Source organism: Ascaphus truei, unplaced genomic scaffold, assembly GCF_040206685.1.
Source record: "Ascaphus truei isolate aAscTru1 unplaced genomic scaffold, aAscTru1.hap1 HAP1_SCAFFOLD_656, whole genome shotgun sequence".
Taxonomy (NCBI): domain Eukaryota; kingdom Metazoa; phylum Chordata; class Amphibia; order Anura; family Ascaphidae; genus Ascaphus; species Ascaphus truei.
This window is the reverse complement of record NW_027456989.1, coordinates 102461-124214: the sequence shown is the minus strand read 5'-3', so window position 1 is coordinate 124214 and position 21754 is coordinate 102461. Positions and strand designations below refer to the sequence as shown.

At 59.9% G+C, this 21754-nt stretch overlaps 1 protein-coding gene across 1 annotated transcript in view; it reads left to right on the top strand.

Moving 5' to 3' along the window:
- Positions 1-21754, top strand: part of LOC142485863 (WD repeat- and FYVE domain-containing protein 4-like) — a gene marked incomplete at its 3' end in the record, with an annotated part of 167128 nt that overhangs the window by 43771 nt on the left and 101603 nt on the right. Inside the window, exons 8-9 of the mRNA XM_075584575.1 lie at positions 8769-8935; positions 15586-16038. Of these exons, the coding sequence (XP_075440690.1) occupies positions 8769-8935; positions 15586-16038 (620 nt within the window). The remainder of the gene's footprint in view (positions 1-8768; positions 8936-15585; positions 16039-21754) is intronic.

Below are 21754 nucleotides of genomic sequence, written 5' to 3'. Positions count from 1 at the left end.
CAGGTAAATAGACACAATGTAACATGTGGCACAATCCACTCGCCCTCGTTTTGCAGCTGTGAGATCTTTGGCTGGGGCTTTTAGACCCCACAGTGGTGTGTGAGCTTCCCGGAGGCATCGGAAGCTGTTCCTCTCATCCCTTCTCTTCCCAGGTGTGAGGCGGGCACTCCGGGGTTAGGAGGGGGAGAGGCACATGGACGAGCTCTTCATGTTCCTCTCATGCCTTCTCTTCCCAGGTGTGAGGCGGGTACTCCGGGGTTAGGAGGAGGAGAGGCGCACCTGGACGAGCTTTTCACGTTCCTCTCATGCCTTCTCTTCCCAGGTGTGAGGCGGGCACTCCAGGGTTAGGAGGGGGAGAGGCACCTGGACGAGCTTTTCACGTTCCTCTCATCCCTTCTCTTCCCAGGTGTGAGGCGGGCACTCCGGGGTTAGGAGGGGGAGAGGCACCTGGACGAGCTCTTCACGTTCCTCTCATCCCTTCTCTTCCCAGGTGTGAGGCGGGCACTCCGGGGTTAGGAGGGGGAGAGGCACCTGGACGAGCTCTTCACGTTCCTCTCATGCCTTCTCTTCCCAGGTGTGAGGCGGGCACTCCGGGGTTAGGAGGGGGAGAGGCACCTGGACGAGCTTTTCACGTTCCTCTCATCCCTTCTCTTCCCAGGTGTGAGGCGGGCACTCCGGGGTTAGGAGGGGGAGAGGCACCTGGACGAGCTCTTCACGTTCCTCTCATGCCTTCTCTTCCCAGGTGTGAGGCGGACACTCCGGGGTTAGGAGGGGGAGAGGCGCACCTGGACGAGCTCTTCACGTTCCTCTCATGCCTTCTCTTCCCAGGTGTGAGGCGGGCACTCCGGGGTTAGGAGGGGGAGAGGCACCTGGACGAGCTCTTCACGTTCCTCTCATGCCTTCTCTTCCCAGGTGTGAGGCGGGCACTCCGGGGGTTAGGAGGGGGAGAGGCACACGTGGATGAGCTCTTCACGTTCCTCTCACCCCTTCTCTTCCCAGGTGTGAGGCGGGCACTCCGGGGTTAGGAGGGGGAGAGGCACCGGGACGAGCTCTTCACGTTCCTCTCATGCCTTCTCTTCCCAGGTGTGAGGCGGACACTCCGAGGTTAGGAGCGGGAGAGGCACCTGGACGAGCTTTTCACGTTCCTCTCATGCCTTCTCTTCCCAGGTGTGAGGCGGGCACTCCGGGGTTAGGAGGGGGAGAGGCACCTGGACGAGTTTTTCACGTTCCTCTCATCCCTTCTCTTCCCAGGTGTGAGGCGGGCACTCCGGGGTTAGGAGGGGGAGAGGCACCTGGATGAGCTTTTCACATTCCTCTCATCCCTTCTCTTCCCAGGTGTGAGGCGGGCACTCCGGGGTTAGGAGGGGGAGAGGCACCTGGACGAGCTCTTCACGTTCCTCTCATGCCTTCTCTTCCCAGGTGTGAGGCGGGCACTCCGGGGTTAGGAGGGGGAGAGGCGCACCTGGACGAGCTTTTCACGTTCCTCTCATCCCTTCTCTTCCCAGGTGTGAGGCGGGCACTCCGGGGTTAGGAGGGGGAGAGGCACCTGGACGAGCTCTTCACGTTCCTCTCATGCCTTCTCTTCCCAGGTGTGAGGCGGGCACTCCGGGGTTAGGAGGGGGAGAGGCACCTGGACGAGCTTTTCACGTTCCTCTCATCCCTTCTCTTCCCAGGTGTGAGGCGGGTACTCCGGGGTTAGGAGGGGGAGAGGCACCTGGACGAGCTCTTCACGTTCCTCTCATGCCTTCTCTTCCCAGGTGTGAGGCTGGCACTCCGGGGTTAGGAGGGGGAGAGGCACCTGGACGAGCTTTTCATGTTCCTCTCATTCCTTCTCTTCCCAGGTGTGAGGCGGGTACTCCGGGGTTAGGAGGGGGAGAGGCGCACCTGGACGAGCTTTTCACGTTCCTCTCATACCTTCTCTTCCCAGGTGTGAGGCGGGTACTCCGGGGTTAGGAGGGGGAGAGGCACACCTGGACGAGCTCTTCACGTTCCTCTCACCCCTTCTCTTCCCAGGTGTGAGGCGGGCACTCCGGGGTTAGGAGGGGGAGAGGCACCGGGACGAGCTCTTCACGTTCCTCTCATGCCTTCTCTTCCCAGGTGTGAGGCGGACACTCCGAGGTTAGGAGCGGGAGAGGCACCTGGATGAGCTTTTCACGTTCCTCTCATGCCTTCTCTTCCCAGGTGTGAGGCGGGCACTCCGGGGTTAGGAGGGGGAGAGGCACCTGGACGAGCTTTTCACGTTCCTCTCATCCCTTCTCTTCCCAGGTGTGAGGCGGGTACTCCGGGGTTAGGAGGGGGAGAAGCACCTGGACGAGCTCTTCACGTTCCTCTCATGCCTTCTCTTCCCAGGTGTGAGGCAGGCACTCCGGGGTTAGGAGGGGGAGAGGCACCTGGACGAGCTTTTCACGTTCCTCTCATCCCTTCTCTTCCCAGGTGTGAAGCGGGCACTCCGGGGTTAGGAGGGGGAGAGGCACCTGGACGAGCTCTTCACGTTACTTTCATGCCTTCTCTTCCCAGGTGTGAGGCGGGCACTCCGGGGTTAGGAGGGGGAGAGGCACCTGGACGAGCTTTTCACGTTACTCTCATACCTTCTCTTCCCAGGTGTGAGGCGGACACTCCGGGGTTAGGAGGGGGAGAGGCGCACCTGGACGAGCTTTTCACGTTCCTCTCATCCCTTCTCTTCCCAGGTGTGAGGCGGGCACTCCGGGGTTAGGAGGGGGAGAGGCACCTGGACGAGCTCTTCACGTTCCTCTCATCCCTTCTCTTCCCAGGTGTGAGGCGGGTACTCCGGGGTTAGGAGGAGGAGAGGCGCACCTGGACGAGCTTTTCACGTTCCTCTCATCCCTTCTCTTCCCAGGTGTGAGGCGGACACTCCGGGGTTAGGAGGGGGAGAGGCACCTGGACGAGCTCTTCACGTTACTCTCATCCCTTCTCTTCCCAGGTGTGAGGCGGGCACTCCGGGGTTAGGAGCGGGAGAGGCACCTGGACGAGCTTTTCACGTTCCTCTCATGCCTTCCCTTCCCAGGTGTGAGGCTGGCACTCCGGGGTTAGGAGGGGGAGAGGCACCTGGACGAGCTCTTCACGTTACTCTCATCCCTTCTCTTCCCAGGTGTGAGGCGGACACTCCGGGGTTAGGAGGGGGAGAGGCGCACCTGGACAAGCTTTTCACATTCCTCTCATCCCTTCTCTTCCCAGGTGTGAGGCGGGCACTCCGGGGTTAGGAGGGGGAGAGGCACCTGGACGAGCTTTTCACGTTCCTCTCATCCCTTCTCTTCCCAGGTGTGAGGCGGACACTCCGGGGTTAGGAGGGGGAGAGGCACCTGGACGAGCTCTTCACGTTACTTTCATGCCTTCTCTTCCCAGATGTGAGGCGGGCACTCCGGGGTTAGGAGGGGGAGAGGCACCTGGACGAGCTTTTCACGTTCCTCTCATCCCTTCTCTTCCCAGGTGTGAGGCGGACACTCCGGGGTTAGGAGGGGGAGAGGCGCACCTGGACGAGCTTTTCACGTTCCTCTCATCCCTTCTCTTCCCAGGTGTGAGGCGGGCACTCCGGGGTTAGGAGGGGGAGAGGCACCTGGACGAGCTCTTCACGTTCCTCTCATCCCTTCTCTTCCCAGGTGTGAGGCGGACACTCCGGGGTTAGGAGGGGGAGAGGCGCACCTGGACGAGCTTTTCACGTTCCTCTCATGCCTTCTCTTCCCAGGTGTGAGGCGGGCACTCCGGGGTTAGGAGGGGGAGAGGCACCTGGACGAGCTTTTCACGTTCCTCTCATGCCTTCTCTTCCCAGGTGTGAGGCGGGCACTCCGGGGTTAGGAGGGGGAGAGGCACCTGGACGAGCTTTTCACGTTCCTCTCATGCCTTCTCTTCCCAGGTGTGAGGCGGGCACTCCGGGGTTAGGAGGGGGAGAGGCACCTGGACGAGCTTTTCACGTTCCTCTCATGCCTTCTCTTCCCAGGTGTGAGGCGGGCACTCCGGGGTTAGGAGGGGGAGAGGCACCTGGACGAGCTTTTCACGTTCCTCTCATCCCTTCTCTTCCCAGGTGTGAGGCGGGCACTCCGGGGTTAGGAGGGGGAGAGGCACCTGGACAAGCTCTTCACGTTACTCTCATCCCTTCTCTTCCCAGGTGTGAGGTGGACACTCCGGGGTTAGGAGGGGGAGAAGCACCTGGACGAGCTCTTCACGTTCCTCTCATGCCTTCTCTTCCCAGGTGTGAGGCAGGCACTCCGGGGTTAGGAGGGGGAGAGGCACCTGGACGACCTTTTCACGTTCCTCTCATCCCTTCTCTTCGCAGGTGTGAGGCGGGCACTCCGGGGTTAGGAGGGGGAGAGGCACCTGGACGAGCTCTTCACGTTACTTTCATCCCTTCTCTTCCCAGGTGTGAGGCGGGTACTCCGGGGTTAGGAGGGGGAGAGGCACCTGGACGAGCTTTTCACGTTCCTCTCATCCCTTCTCTTCCCAGGTGTGAGGCGGGCACTCCGGGGTTAGGAGGGGGAGAGGCACCTGGACGAGCTTTTCACGTTCCTCTCATGCCTTCTCTTCCCAGGTGTGAGGCGGGCACTCCGGGGTTAGGAGGGGGAGAGGCACCTGGACGAGCTTTTCACGTTCCTCTCATCCCTTCTCTTCCCAGGTGTGAGGCGGGCACTCCGGGGTTAGGAGGGGGAGAGGCACCTGGACAAGCTCTTCACGTTACTCTCATCCCTTCTCTTCCCAGGTGTGAGGTGGACACTCCGGGGTTAGGAGGGGGAGAAGCACCTGGACGAGCTCTTCACGTTCCTCTCATGCCTTCTCTTCCCAGGTGTGAGGCAGGCACTCCGGGGTTAGGAGGGGGAGAGGCACCTGGACGACCTTTTCACGTTCCTCTCATCCCTTCTCTTCGCAGGTGTGAGGCGGGCACTCCGGGGTTAGGAGGGGGAGAGGCACCTGGACGAGCTCTTCACGTTACTCTCATCCCTTCTCTTCCCAGGTGTGAGGCGGGTACTCCGGGGTTAGGAGGGGGAGAGGCACCTGGACGAGCTTTTCACGTTCCTCTCATCCCTTCTCTTCCCAGGTGTGAGGCGGGCACTCCGGGGCTAGGAGGGGGAGAGGCACCTGGACGAGCTTTTCACGTTCCTCTCATTCCTTCTCTTCCCAGGTGTGAGGCGGACACTCCGGGGTTAGGAGGGGGAGAGGTGCACCTGGACGAGCTTTTCACGTTCCTCTCATACCTTCTCTTCCCAGGTGTGAGGCGGGCACTCCGGGGTTAGGAGGGGGAGAGGCACCTGGACGAGCTCTTCACGTTCCTCTCATCCCTTCTCTTCCCAGGTGTGAGGCGGGTACTCCGGGGTTAGGAGGGGGAGAGGTGCACCTGGACGAGCTTTTCACGTTCCTCTCATACCTTCTCTTCCCAGGTGTGAGGCGGACACTCCGGGGTTAGGAGGAGGAGAGGCACCTGGACGAGCTCTTCACGTTCCTATCATGCCTTCTCTTCCCAGGTGTGAGGCGGGCACTCCGGGGTTAGGAGGGGGAGAGGCACCTGGACGAGCTTTTCACGTTCCTCTCATCCCTTCTCTTCCCAGGTGTGAGGCGGGCACTCCGGGGTTAGGAGGGGGAGAGGCACCTGGACGAGCTCTTCACGTTCCTCTCATGCCTTCTCTTCCCAGGTGTGAGGCGGGCACTCCGGGGTTAGGAGGGGGAGAGGCACCTGGAAGAGCTTTTCACGTTCCTCTCATCCCTTCTCTTCCCAGGTGTGAGGCGGGCACTCCGGGGTTAGGAGGGGGAGAGGCACCTGGACGAGCTCTTCACGTTACTCTCATCCCTTCTCTTCCCAGGTGTGAGGCGGGCACTCCGGGGTTAGGAGGGGGAGAGGCACCTGGACGAGCTTTTCACGTTCCTCTCATCCCTTCTCTTCCCAGGTGTGAGGCGGACACTCCGGGGTTAGGAAGGGGAGAGGCGCACCTGGACGAGCTTTTCACGTTCCTCTCATCCCTTCTCTTCCCAGGTGTGAGGCGGGCACTCCGGGGTTAGGAGGGGGAGAGGCACCTGGACGAGCTCTTCACGTTCCTCTCATCCCTTCTCTTCCCAGGTGTGAGGCGGGCACTCCGGGGTTAGGAGGGGGAGAGGCACCTGGACGAGCTCTTCACGTTCCTCTCATCCCTTCTCTTCCCAGGTGTGAGGCGGGTACTCCGGGGTTAGGAGGGGGAGAGGCACACCTGGACAAGCTTTTCACGTTCCTCTCATACCTTCTCTTCCCAGGTGTGAGGCGGGCACTCCGGGGTTAGGAGGCGGAGAGGCACCTGGACGAGCTCTTCACGTTACTCTCATCCCTTCTCTTCCCAGGTGTGAGGCGGGCACTCTGGGGTTAGGAGGGGGAGGAGAGGCACCTGGACGAGCTTTTCACGTTCCTCTCATCCCTTCTCTTCCCAGGTGTGAGGCGGGCACTCCGGGGTTAGGAGGGGGAGAGGCACCTGGACGAGCTCTTCACGTTCCTCTCATCCCTTCTCTTCCCAGGTGTGAGGCGGGCACTCCGGGGTTAGGAGGGGGAGAGGCGCACCTGGACAAGCTTTTCACGTTCCTCTCATACCTTCTCTTCCCAGGTGTGAGGCGGGCACTCCGGGGTTAGGAGGGGGAGAGGCACCTGGACGAGCTCTTCACGTTACTCTCATCCCTTCTCTTCCCAGGTGTGAGGCGGGCACTCCGAGGTTAGGAGGGGGAGAGGCACCTGGACGAGCTTTTCACGTTCCTCTCATCCCTTCTCTTCCCAGGTGTGAGGCGGACACTCCGGGGTTAGGAGGGGGAGAGAGGCACCTGGACGAGCTCTTCACGTTACTCTCATCCCTTCTCTTCCCAGGTGTGAGGCGGGCACTCCGGGGTTAGGAGGGGGAGAGGCACCTGGACGAGCTCTTCACGTTACTCTCATCCCTTCTCTTCCCAGGTGTGAGGCGGGCACTCCGGGGTTAGGAGGGGGAGAGGCACCTGGACGAGCTTTTCACGTTCCTCTCATGCCTTCTCTTCCCAGGTGTGAGGCGGGCACTCCGGGGTTAGGAGGGGGAGAGGCACCTGGACGAGCTTTTCACGTTCCTCTCATGCCTTCTCTTCCCAGGTGTGAGGCGGGCACTCCGGGGTTAGGAGGGGGAGAGGCACCTGGACGAGCTTTTCACGTTCCTCTCATCCCTTCTCTTCCCAGGTGTGAGGTGGGCACTCCGGGGTTAGGAGGGGGAGAGGCACCTGGACGAGCTTTTCACGTTCCTCTCATCCCTTCTCTTCCCAGGTGTGAGGCGGGCACTCCGGGGTTAGGAGGGGGAGAGGCACCTGGACGAGCTTTTCACGTTCCTCTCATGCCTTCTCTTCCCAGGTGTGAGGCGGGCACTCCGGGGTTAGGAGGGGGAGAGGCGCCTGGAAGAGCTTTTCACGTTCCTCTCATCCCTTCTCTTCCCAGGTGTGAGGCGGGCACTCCGGGGTTAGGAGGGGGAGAGGCACCTGGACGAGCTTTTCACGTTCCTCTCATCCCTTCTCTTCCCAGGTGTGAGGCGAGCACTCCGGGGTTAGGAGGGGGAGAGGCGCACCTGGACGAGCTTTTCACGTTCCTCTCATCCCTTCTCTTCCCAGGTGTGAGGCGGGCACTCCGGGGTTAGGAGGGGGAGAGGCACCTGGACGAGCTTTTCACGTTCCTCTCATGCCTTCCCTTCCCAGGTGTGAGGCTGGCACTCCGGGGTTAGGAGGGGGAGAGGCACCTGGACGAGCTTTTCACGTTCCTCTCATCCCTTCTCTTCCCAGGTGTGAGGCGGGCACTCCGGGGTTAGGAGGGGGAGAGGCACCTGGACGAGCTTTTCACGTTCCTCTCATCCCTTCTCTTCCCAGGTGTGAGGCGGGCACTCCGGGGTTAGGAGGGGGAGAGGCACCTGGACGAGCTTTTCACGTTCCTCTCATCCCTTCTCTTCCCAGGTGTGAGGCGGGCACTCCGGGGTTAGGAGGGGGAGAGGCACCTGGACGAGCTTTTCACGTTCCTCTCATGCCTTCTCTTCCCAGGTGTGAGGCGGGCACTCCGGGGTTAGGAGGGGGAGAAGCGCACCTGGACGAGCTTTTCACGTTCCTCTCATCCCTTCTCTTCCCAGGTGTGAGGCGGGCACTCCGGGGTTAGGAGGGGGAGAGGCACCTGGACGAGCTTTTCACGTTCCTCTCATGCCTTCTCTTCCCAGGTGTGAGGCGGGCACTCCGGGGTTAGGAGGGGGAGAAGCGCACCTGGACGAGCTTTTCACGTTCCTCTCATCCCTTCTCTTCCCAGGTGTGAGGCGGACACTCCGGGGTTAGGAGGGGGAGAGAGGCACCTGGACGAGCTCTTCACGTTACTCTCATCCCTTCTCTTCCCAGGTGTGAGGCGGGCACTCCGGGGTTAGGAGGGGGAGAGGCACCTGGACGAGCTCTTCACGTTACTCTCATCCCTTCTCTTCCCAGGTGTGAGGCGGGCACTCCGGGGTTAGGAGGGGGAGAGGCACCTGGACGAGCTTTTCACGTTCCTCTCATGCCTTCTCTTCCCAGGTGTGAGGCGGGCACTCCGGGGTTAGGAGGGGGAGAGGCACCTGGACGAGCTTTTCACGTTCCTCTCATGCCTTCTCTTCCCAGGTGTGAGGCGGGCACTCCGGGGTTAGGAGGGGGAGAAGCGCACCTGGACGAGCTTTTCACGTTCCTCTCATCCCTTCTCTTCCCAGGTGTGAGGTGGGCACTCCGGGGTTAGGAGGGGGAGAGGCACCTGGACGAGCTTTTCACGTTCCTCTCATCCCTTCTCTTCCCAGGTGTGAGGCGGGCACTCCGGGGTTAGGAGGGGGAGAGGCGCACCTGGACGAGCTCTTCACGTTACTCTCCTCGCTCGTGGTTTGTGGAAAATCGGAGGTGAAAGTTTCGGGCCATGTTTCCCACCCCCAGCTTCCCGGCTTCAGCTTCGGACGGACCCCCAGCTCAGGTACAATGCTGATTGGGCTGAGCCAATTTCTTTTAACCCCTTGTTGGATACAGGGTGTCAGTTTACTGCACTCAGGTATGAAGGGATACAGGGTGTCAGCAGCAGCACCCAGGTATGAAGGGATACAGGGTGTCAGCAGCAGCACCCAGGTATGAAGGGATACAGGGTGTCGGCAGCACCCAGGTATGAAGGGATACAGGGTGTCAGCAGCACCCAGGTATGAAGGGATACAGGGTGTCAGCAGCAGCACCCAGGTATGAAGGGATACAGGGTGTCGGCAGCACCCAGGTATGAAGGGATACAGGGTGTCAGCAGCACCCAGGTATGAAGGGATACAGGGTGTCAGCAGCAGCACCCAGGTATGAAGGGATACAGGGTGTCAGCAGCAGCACCCAGGTATGAAGGGATACAGGGTGTCAGCAGCAGCACCCAGGTATGAAGGGATACAGGGTGTCAGCAGCAGCACCCAGGTATGAAGGGATACAGGGTGTCAGCAGCAAAACCCAGGTATGAAGGGATACAGGGTGTCAGCAGCAGCACCCAGGTATGAAGGGATACAGGGTGTCAGCAGCACCCAGGTATGAAGGGATACAGGGTGTCAGCAGCACCCAGGTATGAAGGGATACAGGGTGTCAGCAGCAGCACCCAGGTATGAAGGGATTCAGGGTGTCAGCAGCAGCACCCAGGTATGAAGGGATACAGGGTGTCAGCAGCAGCACCCAGGTATGAAGGGATACAGGGTGTCAGCAGCAGCACCCAGGTATGAAGGGATACAGGGTGTCAGCAGCAGCACCCAGGTATGAAGGGATACAGGGTGTCAGCAGCAGCACCCAGGTATGAAGGGATACAGGGTGTCAGCAGCAGCACCCAGGTATGAAGGGATACGGTGTCAGCAGCAGCACCCAGGTATGAAGGGATACAGGGTGTCGGCAGCACCCAGGTATGAAGGGATACAGGATGTCAGCAGCAGCACCCAGGTATGAAGGGATACAGGGTGTCGGCAGCAGCACCCAGGTATGAAGGGATACAGGGTGTCAGAGACACCCAGGTATGAAGGGATACAGGGTGTCAGCAGCAGCACCCAGGTATGAAGGGATACAGGGTGTCGGCAGCACCCAGGTATGAAGGGATACAGGGTGTCAGCAGCACCCAGGTATGAAGGGATACAGGGTGTCAGCAGCAGCACCCAGGTATGAAGGGATACAGGGTGTCAGCAGCAGCACCCAGGTATGAAGGGATACAGGGTGTCAGCAGCACCCAGGTATGAAGGGATACAGGGTGTCTGCAGCACCCAGGTATGAAGGGATACAGGGTGTCGGCAGCAGCACCCAGGTATGAAGGGATACAGGGTGTCAGAGACACCCAGGTATGAAGGGATACAGGGTGTCAGCAGCAGCACCCAGGTATGAAGGGATACAGGGTGTCGGCAGCACCCAGGTATGAAGGGATACAGGGTGTCAGCAGCACCCAGGTATGAAGGGATACAGGGTGTCAGCAGCAGCACCCAGGTATGAAGGGATACAGGGTGTCAGCAGCAGCACCCAGGTATGAAGGGATACAGGGTGTCAGCAGCAGCACCCAGGTATGAAGGGATACAGGGTGTCAGCAGCATCCAGGTATGAAGGGATACAGGGTGTCAGCAGCATCCAGGTATGAAGGGATACAGGGTGTCGGCAGCACCCAGGTATGAAGGGATACAGGGTGTCGGCAGCACCCAGGTATGAAGGGATACAGGGTGTCAGCAGCACCCAGGTATGAAGGGATACAGGGTGTCAGCAGCAGCACCCAGGTATGAAGGGATACAGGGTGTCAGCAGCACCCAGGTATGAAGGGATACAGGGTGTCAGCAGCAGCACCCAGGTATGAAGGGATACAGGGTGTCAGCAGCAGCACCCAGGTATGAAGGGATACAGGGTGTCAGCAGCACCCAGGTATGAAGGGATACAGGGTGTCAGCAGCAGCACCCAGGTATGAAGGGATACAGGGTGTCAGCAGCAGCACCCAGGTATGAAGGGATACAGGGTGTCAGCAGCAGCACCCAGGTATGAAGGGATACAGGGTGTCAGCAGCAGCACCCAGGAATGAAGGGATACAGGGTGTCGGCAGCAGCACCCAGGTATGAAGGGATACAGGGTGTCGGCAGCAGCACCCAGGTATGAAGGGATACAGGGTGTCGGCAGCACCCAGGTATGAAGGGACACAGGGTGTCAGCAGCAGCACCCAGGTATGAAGGGATACAGGGTGTCAGCACCCAGGTATGAAGGGATACAGGGTGTCGGCAGCACCCAGGTATGAAGGGATACAGGGTGTCAGCAGCAGCACCCAGGTATGAAGGGATACAGGGTGTCAGCAGCAGCACCCAGGTATGAAGGGATACAGGGTGTCGGCAGCAGCACCCAGGTAGGACGGGATACAGGGTGTCGGCAGCAGCACCCAGGTAGGACGGGATACAGGGTGTCGGCAGCACCCAGGTATGAAGGGATACAGGGTGTCGGCTTACAGCAGACCTGTCAAACTCAGAATAACTTAGGGGACAATTCTTAGTATAACTGCAAGACTCGGCCGCACTAGGAAACATTAAATAGTCACTATAACTACTGACTTACTTTTATCTTGAGCTTTCCTTTTTAAAAATATGTAAATGTTGCCGGTATCTCCCTCCCACCTCCCCATCCCCCCCTCCTCGTCTCTCTTTCTCCCCATTCCATCTCTCTCCCATCTCCCCATCCCCCTCTCTTCCCCCATCCCCGTCTCTCTTCCCCCATCCCCGTCTCTCTTCCCCCATCCCCGTCTCTCTTCCCCCATCCCCGTCTCTCTTCCCCCCATCCCCGTATCTCTCTCCCCATCCCCGTATCTCTCCCCCCAGCCCCGTCTCTCTCCCCCCAGCCCCGTCTCTCTCTCCCCATCCCGTCTCTCTCCCCCCAGCCCCGTCTCTCTTCCCCCCATCCCCGTCTCTCTCTCCCCATCCCCGTCTCTCTCTCCCCATCCCCGTCTCTCTCTCCCCATCCCCGTCTCTCTCTCCCCATCCCCGTCTCTCTCTCCCCATCCCCGTCTCTCTCCCCCCATCCCCGTCTCTCTCTCCCCCCATCCCCGTCTCTCTCTCCCCCCATCCCCGTCTCTCTCTCCCCCCATCCCCGTCTCTCTCTCCCCATCCCCGTCTCTCTCTCCCCATCCCCGTCTGTCTCGCCCCATCCCCGTCTCTCTCTCCCCCCATCCCCGTCTCTCTCCCCCCATCCCCGTCTCTCTCTCCCCATCCCCGTCTCTCTCCCCCCATCCCCGTCTCTCTCTCCCCCCATCCCTGTCTCTCTCCCCCCATCCCGTCTCTCTCTCCCCCCATCCCCGTCTCTCTCCCCATCCCGTCTCTCTCCCCATCCCCCTCTTCCCATCCCGTCTCTCTCCCCCCATCCCTGTCTCTCTCTCATCCCGTCTCTCTCCCCCCATCCCCGTCTCTCTCCCCCATCCCCGTCTCTCTCCCCCCAGCCCCGTCTCTCTCCCCCCATCCCCGTCTCTCTCCCCCCATCCCCGTCTCTCTCCCCCCATCCCCGTCTCTCTCCCCCCAGCCCCTTCTCTCTCCCCCCAGCCCCTTCTCTCTCCCCCCAGCCCCGTCTCTCTCCCCCCAGCCCCGTCTCTCTCCCCCCAGCCCCGTCTCTCTCCCCCCAGCCCCGTCTCTCTCCCCCCAGCCCCGTCTCTCTCCCCCCAGCCCCGTCTCTCTCCCCCCAGCCCCGTCTCTCTCCCCCCAGCCCCGTCTCTCTCCCCCCAGCCCCGTCTCTCTCCCCCCAGCCCCGTCTCTCTCCCCCCAGCCCCGTCTCTCTCCCCCCAGCCCCGTCTCTCTCCCCCCCAGCCCCGTCTCTTTCCCCCCAGCCCCGTCTCTCTCCCCCCAGCCCCGTCTCTCTCCCCCCAGCCCCGTCTCTCTCCCCCCAGCCCCGTCTCTCTCCCCCCAGCCCCGTCTCTCTCCCCCCAGCCCCGTCTCTCTCCCCCCAGCCCCGTCTCTCTCCCCCCAGCCCCGTCTCTCTCCCCCCAGCCCCGTCTCTCTCCCCCCAGCCCCGTCTCTCTCTCCCTCTCCCTCTCTCCCTATCCTCGCTCTCTCCCTCTCTCCCTATCCTCCTTCCTTCGCGCTCTCTCTTGCGCTCTCTCTCACGCTCTCTCTTGCGCTCTCTCTCACGCTCTCTCTCGCGCTCTCTCTCGCGCTCTCTCTCGCGCTCTCTCTCGCGCTCTCTCGCGCTCTCTCTCGCGCTCTCTCTCGCGCTCTCTCTCGCACTCTCTCCCCCTATCCTCCTTCATTCTCTCTCGCTCGCGCTCTCCCTCTCTCCCTCTCTCCCTATCCTCCTCTCTCTCTATCCTCCTTCTCACGCTCTCTCGCACTCTCTCTCGCTCTCTCGCACTCTCTCTCGCTCTCTCTCGCTCTCTCTCTCTTGCTCTCCTTATCCTCGCTCTCTCTCGCGCTCTCCCCATCACACCTCTCTCCCTATCCTCGCTCTCTCTCGCGCTCTCCCCATCACACCTCTCTCCCTATCCTCGCTCTCTCTCGCGCTCTCCCCATCACACCTCTCTCTCTATCCTCGCTCTCTCTCGCTCTCTCCCCATCACACCTCTTTCCCTATCCTCTCTCTCTCGCGCTCTCCCCATCACACCTCTCTCTCTATCCTCGCTCTCTCTCGCTCTCTCCCCATCACACCTCTCTCTCTATCCTCGCTCTCTCTCGCTCTCTCCCATCACACCTCTCTCTCTATCCTCGCTCTCTCTCGCTCTCTCCCCATCACACCTCTCTCTCTTTCCTCGCTCTCTCTCGCTCTCTCCCCATCACACCTCTCTCTCTTTCCTCGCTCTCTCTCGCTCTCTCCCCATCACACCTCTCTCTCTATCCTCGCTCTCTCTCTCTCCCCATCACACCTCTCTCTCTTTCCTCGCTCTCTCTCGCTCTCTCCCCATCACACCTCTCTCTCTATCCTCGCTCTCTCTCGCTCTCTCTTTCCTCGCTCTCTCTCGCTCTCCCCATCACACCTCTCTCCCTATCCTCTCTCTCTCTCGCGCTCTCCCCATCACACCTCTCTCTCTATCCTCGCTCTCTCTCGCTCTCTCCCCATCACACCTCTCTCTCTATCCTCGCTCTCTCTCGCTCTCTCTCGCTCTCCCCATCACACCTCTCTCTCTATCCTCGCTCTCTCTCGCTCTTTCCCCATCACACCTCTGTCCCTATCCTCGCTCTCTCTCTCTCGCGCTCTCCCCATCACACCTCTCTCTCTATCCTCTGATCGGGCGTGGGGCCGATCGGAGAGATTGGGCGTGAGGGCGATTGGGCGGATGGAGTCACCCTGCAGGGTTCCAGCGCAGCGCCTGTCTGCAACTCCGCTGAGCGGGTGTGGGCCCCGTGTGTAACAGTCATATATAGAAGTACATGCACTCCGCTAGTAGGTGCTGGAGGGGGGTACATGCACACCGCTAGTAGGTGCTGGAGGGGGGTACATGCACTCCGCTAGTAGGTGCTGGAGGGGGGTACATGCACACCGCTAGTAGGTGCTGGAGGGGGGTACATGCACACCGCTAGTAGGTGCTGGAGGGGGGTACATGCACTCCGCTAGTAGGTGCTGGAGGGGGGTACATGCACACCGCTAGTAGGTGCTGGAGGGGGGTACATCACACCGCTAGTAGGTGCTGGAGGGGGGTACATGCACACCGCTAGTAGGTGCTGGAGGGGGGTACATGCACACCGCTAGTAGGTGCTGGAGGGGGGTACATGCACACCGCTAGTAAGTGCTGGAGGGGGGTACATGCACACCGCTAGTAGGTGCTGGAGGGGGGTACATCACACCGCTAGTAGGTGCTGGAGGGGGGTACATGCACACCGCTAGTAGGTGCTGGAGGGGGGTACATGCACACCGCTAGTAGGTGCTGGAGGGGGGTACATGCACACCGCTAGTAGGTGCTGGAGGGGGGTACATGCACACCGCTAGTAGGTGCTGGAGGGGGGTACATGCACACCGCTAGTAGGTGCTGGAGGGGGGTACATGCACACCGCTAGTAGGTGCTGGAGGGGGGTACATGCACACCGCTAGTAGGTGCTGGAGGGGGTACATGCACACCGCTAGTAGGTGCTGAAGGGGGGTACATGCACACCGCTAGTAGGTGCTGAAGGGGGGTACATGCACACCGCTAGTAGGTGCTGGAGGGGGGTACATGCACACCGCTAGTAGGTGCTGGAGGGGGGTACATGCACACCGCTAGTAGGTGCTGGAGGGGGGTACATGCACACCGCTAGTAGGTGCTGGAGGGGGGTACATGCACACCGCTGGTAGGTGCTGGAGGGGGGTACTTATCTGCCGGTGCGCTGTGTTCAGGGAGGTCCAGACAGCCCAAAGGTACTCGAGCAAAGGAATGGAAGCGGGCACACGGTCTTTCTAAAGCTTCCATTTCCTTCCCCGTGTTTAACAGCCCTGGCTTAGGAGAAGATTATGCGATACTCTGCAGAGTTAAATGATTCAGTAAAGATAAAGAGATCCTCTACAGGTCTAACAGGTCAGGCTTTGCTGGAGTGATACTCTGCAGATCTAACCGGTCCGTTTTTAAGGGAGCGATGCTCTGCGGGTTTAACAGTTCCCGATAGCCGGATCAGCGCTCGGGAATAATGCGCTGCTGCTGTTTCTGCTCCTCAGGTAAGACCGTGAAGAACCTGCAGGCGTTCCAGGTGCTACAAGGCGTGTTCCAGAGCAGCGCGGACCCGGGTCTCTGCAGCAAGGTCCTGTCCGCCATGCAGTACCTGTGGGCCCTGGAGCCCAGTAACTTCTTCCTGCTGGAGTGGAGCCTGCAGCCCGTCTCCCAGTTCGTGGAGATCCTGCCCCTCAAGCCTCCGCCGGTCCAGCTCCAGTTCTTCCAGCTGATCCAGTTTGTGGTTTCTGAGCTGTCCTACATCCCCCACCAGACCCTACAAAAGGTCCAGGAGCTGATCAAGCAGAACCAGAACCCCTCGTGCACGCTGGCTGCGCTGAGCCTGCTGCAGAGTATTACTCCTCTCTGCTCTCTGTTCAGTGATCTCTTCCGAGATTCGGGGCTCCTCGGCCTGCTCCTCACCCAGCTGAGGAATCACGCCAAGGTCCTGAGGCGAGCAGGTGGGTGCAGGGGGTGCAGGTGGGTGCTGAGGAGAGCAGGTGGGTGCAGGTGGGTGCAGGGGGTGCAGGTGGGTGCTGAGGAGAGCAGGTGGGTGCAGGGGGTGCAGGTGGGTGCTGAGGAGAGCAGGTGGGTGCAGGGGGTGCAGGTGGGTGCAGGGGGTGCAGGTGGGTGCTGAGGAGAGCAGGTGGGTGCTGAGGAGAGCAGGTGGGTACAGGGGGTGCAGGTGGGTGCAGGGGGTGCAGGTGGGTGCTGAGGAGAGCAGGTGGGTGCAGGTGGTGCAGGTGGGTGCTCAGGAGAGCAGGTGGGTGCAGGTGGGTGCTCAGGAGAGCAGGTGGGTGCAAGGGGTCCAGGTGGGTGCAGGTGGGTGCAGGGGATGCAGGTGGGTGCAGGGGATGCAGGTGGGTGCTGAGGAGAGCAGGTGGGTGCAGGGGGTGCAGGTGGGTGCAGGGGGTGCAGGTGGGTGCAGGTGGGTGCTGAGGAGAGCAGGTGGGTGCAGGTGGGTGCTCAGGAGAGCAGGTGGGTGCAGGGGGTGCAGGTGGGTGCTCAGGAGAGCAGGTGGGTGCAGGTGGGTGCAGGGGATGCAGGTGGGTGCAGGGGATGCAGGTGGGTGCTGAGGAGAGCAGGTGGGTGCAGGGGGTGCAGGTGGGTGCTGAGGAGAGCAGGTGGGTGCAGGTGGGTGCTGAGGAGAGCAGCTGGGTGCAGGGGATGCAGGTGGGTGCAGGGGGGGCAGCTGGGTGGTGAGGAGAGCAGGTGGGTGCAGGGAATGCAGGTGGGTTCAGGGGGGCAGGTGGGTGGTGAGGAGAGCAGGTGGGTGCAGGGGGTCTTCAGATAAGCAAAACACATATTATAATAGTATTAATATGAACAATATTTCTTATATAGCGCTGACCATGTACACAGCACTGCACGACGCATGTATCCCTGCCCTCAAGAGCTTACAATCTCATTTTGCTGGGGAGTGGAAGGCGAATATTTACTAAGTGGTGCTATCCTAGAAGATCCCTTATAGCTCTTTGAAGGGAATTATGTATCGTCCAGCGCTGGGAAGTGTATTATACAATAGCACCGCTTAGTAAAAATGGCTCAAAGTAACTTGGCCAGGGTCACAAGAAGCTGACGATGGGAATATGGACAAGGTCACCCAGCTTCAAAGGTGTTTTTACTGAGATACGCTGCCCCCCATGTACCATGATGCTGTAAAATGCTCCTGATGCTCTGGATACATCGTCTGATGCATCAAATGTTTGAGACTTGTTGTCCGAGTTTCTCACTCCCGAAGCTGATCTCCTGGGCACAGAGAAGCCGGGTGGATCTGCACCTGCAGCTGATCTCCTGGGCACAGAGAAGCCTGGTGGATCTGCACCTGAAGCTGATCTCAGGGGCACAGAGAAGCCTGGTGGATCTGCACCTGAAGCTGATCTCCTGGGCAAAGAGAAGCCGGGTGGATCTGCACCTGCAGCTGATCTCCTGGGCACAGAGAAGCTGGGTGGATCTGCACCTGCAGCTGATCTCCTGGGCACAGAGAAGCCTGGTGGATCTGCACCTGCAGCTGATCTCCTGGGCACAGAGAAGCCTGGTGGATCTGCACCTGCAGCTGATCTCCTGCGCACAGAGAAGCCTGGTGGATCTGCACCTGAAGCTGATCTCCTGGGCACAGAGACGCCTGGTGGATCTGCACCTGAAGCTGATCTCCTGGCACAGAGAAGCCTGGTGGATATGCACCTGAAGCTGATCTCCTGGGCACAGAGACGCCTGGTGGATCTGCACCTGAAGCTGATCTCCTGGCACAGAGACGCCTGGTGGATCTGCACCTGAAGCTGATCTCCTGGGCACAGAGACGCCTGGTGGATATGCACCTGCAGCTGATCTCCTGGGCACAGAGAAGCCTGGTGGATCTGCACCTGAAGCTGATCTCCTGGGCACAGAGAAGCCTGGTGGATCTGCACCTGCAGCTGATCTCCTGGGCACAGAGAAGCCTGGTGGATCTGCACCTGAAGCTGATCTCCTGGGCACAGAGACGCCTGGTGGATCTGCACCTGAAGCTGATCTCCTGGCACAGAGAAGCCTGGTGGATCTGCACCTGCAGATGATCTCCTGGGCACAGAGAAGCTTGGTGGATCTGCACCTGCAGCTGATCTCCTGGGCACAGAGAAGGCGGGTGGATCTGCACCTGAAGATGATCTCCTGGGCACAGAGAAGCCTGGTGGATCTGCACCTGAAGATGATATCCTACGCACAGAGAAGCCTGGTGGATCTGCACCTGAAGATGATCTCCTGGGCACAGAGAAGCCTGGTGGATCTGCACCTGCAGATGATCTCCTGGGCACAGAGAAGCTTGGTGGATCTGCACCTGCAGCTGATCTCCTGGGCACAGAGAAGGCGGGTGGATCTGCACCTGCAGCTGATCTCCTGGGCACAGAGAAGCCTGGTGGATCTGCACCTGAAGCTGATCTCCTGGGCACAGAGAAGCCTGGTGGATCTGCACCTGCACCCTAATCTCCTGGGCACAGAGAAGCCTGGTGGATCTGCACCTGAAGCTGATCTCCTGGGCACAGAGATGCCTGGTGGATCTGCACCTGAAGCTGATCTCCTGGGCACAGAGAAGCCTGGTGGATCTGCACCTGCAGCTGATCTCTTGGACACAGAGAAGCCTGGTGGATCTGCACCTGAATCTGATCTCCTGTGCACAGAGAAGCCTGGTGGATCTGCACCTGTAGCTGATCACCTGGGCACAGAGAAGCCTGGTGGATCTGCACCTGAATCTGATCTCCTGTGCACAGAGAAGCCTGGTGGATCTGCACCTGCAGCTGATCTCCTGGGCACAGAGAAGCCTGGTGGATCTGCACCTGAAGCTGATCTCCTGGGCACAGAGAAGCCTGGTGGATCTGCACCTGAAGCTGATCTCCTGGGCACAGTGAAGCCTGGTGGATCTGCACCTGAAGCTGATCTCCTGGGCACAGAGAAGCCTGGTGGATCTGCACCTGAAGCTGATCTCCTGGGCACAGAGAAGCCTGGTGGATCTGCACCTGATCTCCTGGGCACAGAGAAGCCTGGTGGATCTGCACCTGAAGCTGATCTCCTGGGCACAGAGAAGACTGGTGGATCTGCACCTGAAGCTGATCTCCTGGGCACAGAGAAGCCTGGTGGATCTGCACCTGATCTCCTCGGCACAGAGAAGCCTGATGGATCTGCACCTGAAGCTGATCTCCTGGGCACAGAAAAGCCTGGTGGATCTGCACCTGAAGCTGATCTCCTGGGCACAGAGAAGCCTGGTGGATCTGCACCTGATCTCCTGGGCACAGAGAAGCCTGGTGGATCTGCACCTGCAGCTGATCTCTTGGGCACAGAGAAGCCTGGTGGATCTGCACCTGAAGCTGATCTCCTGTGCACAGAGAAGCCTGGTGGATCTGCACCTGCAGCTGATCTCTTGGACACAGAGAAGCCTGGTGGATCTGCACCTGCAGCTGATCTCCTGTGCACAGAGAAGCCTGGTGGATCTGCACCTGAAGCTGATCTCCTGGGCACAGAGAAGCCTGGTGGATCTGCACCTGAAGCTGATCTCCTGGGCACAGAGACGCCTGGTGGATATGCACCTGCAGCTGATCTCCTGGGCACAGAGAAGCCTGGTGGATCTGCACCTGCAGCTGATCTCCTGGGCACAGAGAAGCCTGGTGGATCTGCACCTGAAGCTGATCTCCTGGGCACAGAGAAGCCTGGTGGATCTGCACCTGCAGCTGATCTCCTGGGCACAGAGAAGCCTGGTGGATCTGCACCTGAAGCTGATCTCCTGGCACAGAGAAGCCTGGTGGATCTGCACCTGAAGATGATCTCCTGGCACAGAGAAGCCTGGTGGATCTGCACCTGAAGATGATCTCCTGGGCACAGAGAAGCCTGGTGGATCTGCACCTGAAGATGATCTCCTACGCACAGAGAAGCCTGGTGGATCTGCACCTGAAGATGATCTCCTGGGCACAGAGAAGCCTGGTGTATCTGCACCTGCAGATGATCTCCTGGGCACAGAGAAGCTTGGTGGATCTGCACCTGCAGCTGATCTCCTGGGCACAGAGAAGGCGGATGGATCTGCACCTGCAGCTGATCTCCTGGGCACAGAGAAGCCTGGTGGATCTGCACCTGAAGCTGATCTCCTGGGCACAGAGAAGCCTGGTGGATCTGCACCTGCACCCTAATCTCCTGGGCACAGAGAAGCCTGGTGGATCTGCACCTGAAGCTGATCTCCTGGGCACAGAGATGCCTGGTGGATCTGCACCTGAAGCTGATCTCCTGGGCACAGAGAAGCCTGGTGGATCTGCACCTGCAGCTGATCTCCTGTGCACAGAGAAGCCTGGTGGATCTGCACCTGCAGCTGATCACCTGGGCACAGAGAAGCCTGGTGGATCTGCACCTGAATCTGATCTCCTGGGCACAGAGAAGCCTGGTGGATCTGCACCTGAAGCTGATCTCCTGGGCACAGAGAAGCCTGGTGGATCTGCACCTGAAGCTGATCTCCTGGGCACAGAGAAGCCTGGTGGATCTGCACCTGATCTCCTGGGCACAGAGAAGCCTGGTGGATCTGCACCTGAAGCTGATCTCCTGGGCACAGAGAAGACTGGTGGATCTGCACCTGAAGCTGATCTCCTGGGCACAGAGAAGCCTGGTGGATCTGCACCTGATCTCCTCGGCACAGAGAAGCCTGATGGATCTGCACCTGAAGCTGATCTCCTGGGCACAGAAAAGCCTGGTGGATCTGCACCTGATCTCCTGGGCACAGAGAAGCCTGGTGGATCTGCACCTGCAGCTGATCTCTTGGGCACAGAGAAGCCTGGTGGATCTGCACCTGAAGCTGATCTCCTGTGCACAGAGAAGCCTGGTGGATCTGCACCTGTAGCTGATCTCCTGCGCACAGAGAAGCCTGGTGGATCTGCACCTGCAGCTGATCTCCTGGGCACAGAGAAGCCTGGTGGATCTGCACCTGCAGCTGATCTCCTGGGCACAGAGTAGCCTGGTGGATCTGCACCTGAAGCTGATCTCCTGGGCACAGAGAAGACTGGTGGATCTGCACCTGAAGCTGATCTCCTGGGCACAGAGAAGCCTGGTGGATCTGCACTTGAAGCTGATCTCCTGGGCACAGAGAAGCCTGGTGGATCTGCACCTGCAGCTGATCTCCTGGGCACAGAGAAGCCTGGTGGATCTACACCTGCAGTTGATCTCCTGGGCACAGAGAAGCCTGGTGGATCTGCACCTGCAGCTGATCTCCTGGGCACAGAGAACCCTGGTGGATCTACACCTGAAGCTGATCTCTTGGGCACAGAGAAGCCTGGTGGATCTGCGCCTGAAGCTGATCTCTTGGGCACAGAGAAGCCTGGTGGATCTGCACCTGCAGCTGATCTCCTGGGCACAGAGAAGCCTGGTGGATCTGCACCTGAAGCTGATCTCCTGGGCACAGAGAAGCCTGGTGGATCTGCACCTGCAGCTGATCTCCTGGGCACAGAGAAGCCCGGTGGATCTGCACCTGCAGCTGATCTCCTGGGCACAGAGAAGTCTGGTGGATCTGCACCTGAAGCTGATCTCCTGGGCACAGAGAAACCTGGTGGATCTGCACCTGAAGCTGGTCTCCTGGGCACAGAGAAGCCTGGTGGATCTGCACCTGAAGCTGATCTCCTGGGCACAGAGAAACCTGGTGGATCTACACCTGAAGCTGATCTCTTGGGCACAGAG